This window comes from Arachis stenosperma, chromosome 6 (genome assembly GCF_014773155.1).
Source record: "Arachis stenosperma cultivar V10309 chromosome 6, arast.V10309.gnm1.PFL2, whole genome shotgun sequence".
In the NCBI taxonomy this organism is placed as follows: Eukaryota; Viridiplantae; Streptophyta; class Magnoliopsida; order Fabales; family Fabaceae; genus Arachis; species Arachis stenosperma.
In genome coordinates, this window is record NC_080382.1 from 43,716,436 (window position 1) to 43,719,257 (window position 2,822).

The 2,822-nt window shown below is 42.5% G+C and overlaps 1 protein-coding gene across 1 annotated transcript; it reads right to left on the reverse strand.

Moving 5' to 3' along the window:
• Positions 1-850: 850 nt before the first annotated feature.
• On the reverse strand, positions 851-1,246 carry LOC130933994 (uncharacterized). Its single transcript, XM_057863585.1, has one exon. It carries the CDS (start codon positions 1,244-1,246, stop codon positions 851-853), a length of 396 nt encoding a protein of 131 aa, XP_057719568.1.
• Between the last annotated feature and the right edge of the window lie 1,576 nt (positions 1,247-2,822).

Below are 2,822 nucleotides of genomic sequence, written 5' to 3' on the forward strand. Positions count from 1 at the left end.
GCAGTGTTTTGATCTTCTTGATTCCAAGGCACAGATTTGTGCTGTCCTTGGTGGGCAGGGCAGAGTTGCCTAGCAAGCTTTGTTCCCTTATGTTGCCCTCCTAGAGGGCAGTGCCCTTGTGGAGGGCAATGCTTGCTTCCTCCATTTATGCGGTACACTTCTCCTTCCTTTGGCCACGTTTTCTTCTCCTTGGGCCACGCTTTCTTAGGCCACGCTTTCCTTTTTTTTCTTTCTTCACCTACAATAAACCAAAACAACCACTCCAAGTATCACTAAATTCACAAGGCTTATAAATCAATTAAAAATCAATTAAATTTAGCTTAAACCTCATGAGTTAACATTAATTTCATGGTGGTTGTTTGATTTAAAGAAGTTATGCATTTTCACTCCAAACCACTTACTTAGGATGCAAGAAAGTGCATAAAGACTAATAAAACAAGTGAAATTAGCTTGAAAAATGGGTATATGATGACCAGTCATCAGCGCGGATGCCCCTTTTTTTCCTATTTTTTTAAGCACATAGAAGAAGCTATTCTAACACATTTTTTGTAGGTGTTCAAGCTAGTAGGCAAGAGAACACTTCACAAATTCATGCACCATTCAAAATATAGCATTCTCTCCACTTCAACAATTCTTCCATACCAAAACAATGAAATCTATCTAAACATCCTAGTTATGTAACAAGATCAAAAACTAGAATTCCTAAGCAATCAACAACATCAAAAAATCATAAAATTCACAAGAATCTAAACTAAAAGCAAGATGGTATACACAAGGAAGATCTTACCATGGTGGGGTGCCTCCCACCAAGCACTTTTATTTAACGTCCTTAAGTTGGACGGTCAGTCGCTCAAGTTTCTCCTTCTCTAGGTGCATCCTCCAATAGGAACAACTCTAGCTCTTTTGGGAGCTTGTAGCCATGGTACTTCTTCACTCTATGTCCATTCACCTTGAAAGTTGCTTCACTTTTAGGATCAAACAACTCCACTACTCCATAGGGCTTTATCTCATTCACCTTGAAAGGTCCTTCCCATCTAGAGCGGAGCTTGCCATGCATGAAACGAAGCCTTGAATTGTAGAGGAGAACCTCATTACCTTCTTGGAAGTCCTTCTTCCGGATGTGATGGTCATGGAATGCCTTTGTCTTTTCCTTGTAAATCCGGGCATTCTCATACGCTTCGTTCCTCAAACACTCGAGCTCCTCTAGCTGTAATTTTCTGGCTACTCCTGCTTGGGTCAAATCCATGTTGCACCGCTTTACTGCCCAATAGGCTCTGTACTCAATTTCCACCGGAAGGTGGCATGCCTTACCATAGACGATCCGGAAGGGACTCATCCCTAACGGAGTCTTGTAGGCCGTTCTATACGCCCATAGTGCATCTCCTAACCGGACGCTCCAATCCTTCCTTTACGGATTGACTACTTTCTCCAAGATTCTCTTAATCTCCCGGTTGGACACTTCCGCTTGTCCGTTGGTTTGCGGATGATAAGCAGTGGTAACCTTATGCACTACCGCATAGCACTTGAGTAGTGCCTCTATTTTCCTGTTACAAAAGTGGGATCCTTGGTCGCTCACGATTGCTCGTGGCAACCCATAACGGCATACAATGTTATTCCTAATAAAAGAAATGACGGTATTGGTGTCGTCAAGGTGGGTAGGTATTGCTTCTACCCACTTTGACACGTAGTCCACCGCTAACAAAATATATAGATACCCACTTGAGTTGGGAAACGGTCCCATAAAGTTAATGCCCCATACATCAAATATCTCACAGAACAACAAAGGTTGTTGAGGCATTTCATCCCTTTGGGATGTGTTTCCCGACTTCTGACACTGATGGCAAGACACACATAACCAGTTAGCGTTCTTGAATAAGGTTGGCCACCAGAATCCACAATTCAACACCTTTTTTGCGGTCCTTTATGGGCCAAAGTGGCCACCACATTTGGACGAATGGCAAGCTTCAAGAATGGGTTGGATTTCGGACTTCGGGATACATCTTCAAATTACTTGGTCTACTCTCCTCTTCCACAAGTGAGGGTCATCCCAAATGTAATATTTGGAATCACTCCTCAACTTATCCCTTTGGTGTTTAGAAAAGTTATGAGGGAAGAGTTTCGTAACCAAGTAGTTCGCCATTGGGGCAAACCAAGGAAAGCTATCTGACACAGTATGCAAGCTATCCAATGGGAATGAGTCATTGATCGGAAATGGATCAGATTTTAAATTCTCAAGGCGGCTTAAATGATCTGCAACCAAGTTTTGAGATCCACTCCGGTCTCTAATCTCAATGTCGAATTCTTGCAAAAGCAAGATCCAACGTATGAGTCTAGGTTTTGACTCATCCTTTGACAATAAGTATTTCAAAGTTGCATGATCCGTGTATAGCACTATCTTTGATCCTAGCAAATAAAATCTGAATTTATCTAAAGCATGAACAATAGTTAGGAGTTCCTTTTCAGTAGTGGTATAGTTGGATTGTGCTGCATCAAGTGTTATAGAAGAGTATGCAATGACATAAGGGAGTTTACCATCGCACTGTGCAGGCGCGGCACCTATAGCTTGGTTTGACGCATCGCACATTATCTCAAATGGCAAGGTCCAGTTGGGGCCTCGCACAATCGGTGCCGTGGTAAGAGCTCTCCTTAGCTCTTCAAAAGCTTTCACACATTCACTGTCAAACTCAAAGTCCACATCCTTTTGGAGTAGGCGCGACAATGGTAAAGCAATCTTGCTGAAATCTTTGATAAAGCGCCTATAGAATCCTGCATGTCCTAAAAACGAGCGGACCTCCCTCACAGATGAGGGATGAGATAAAGTG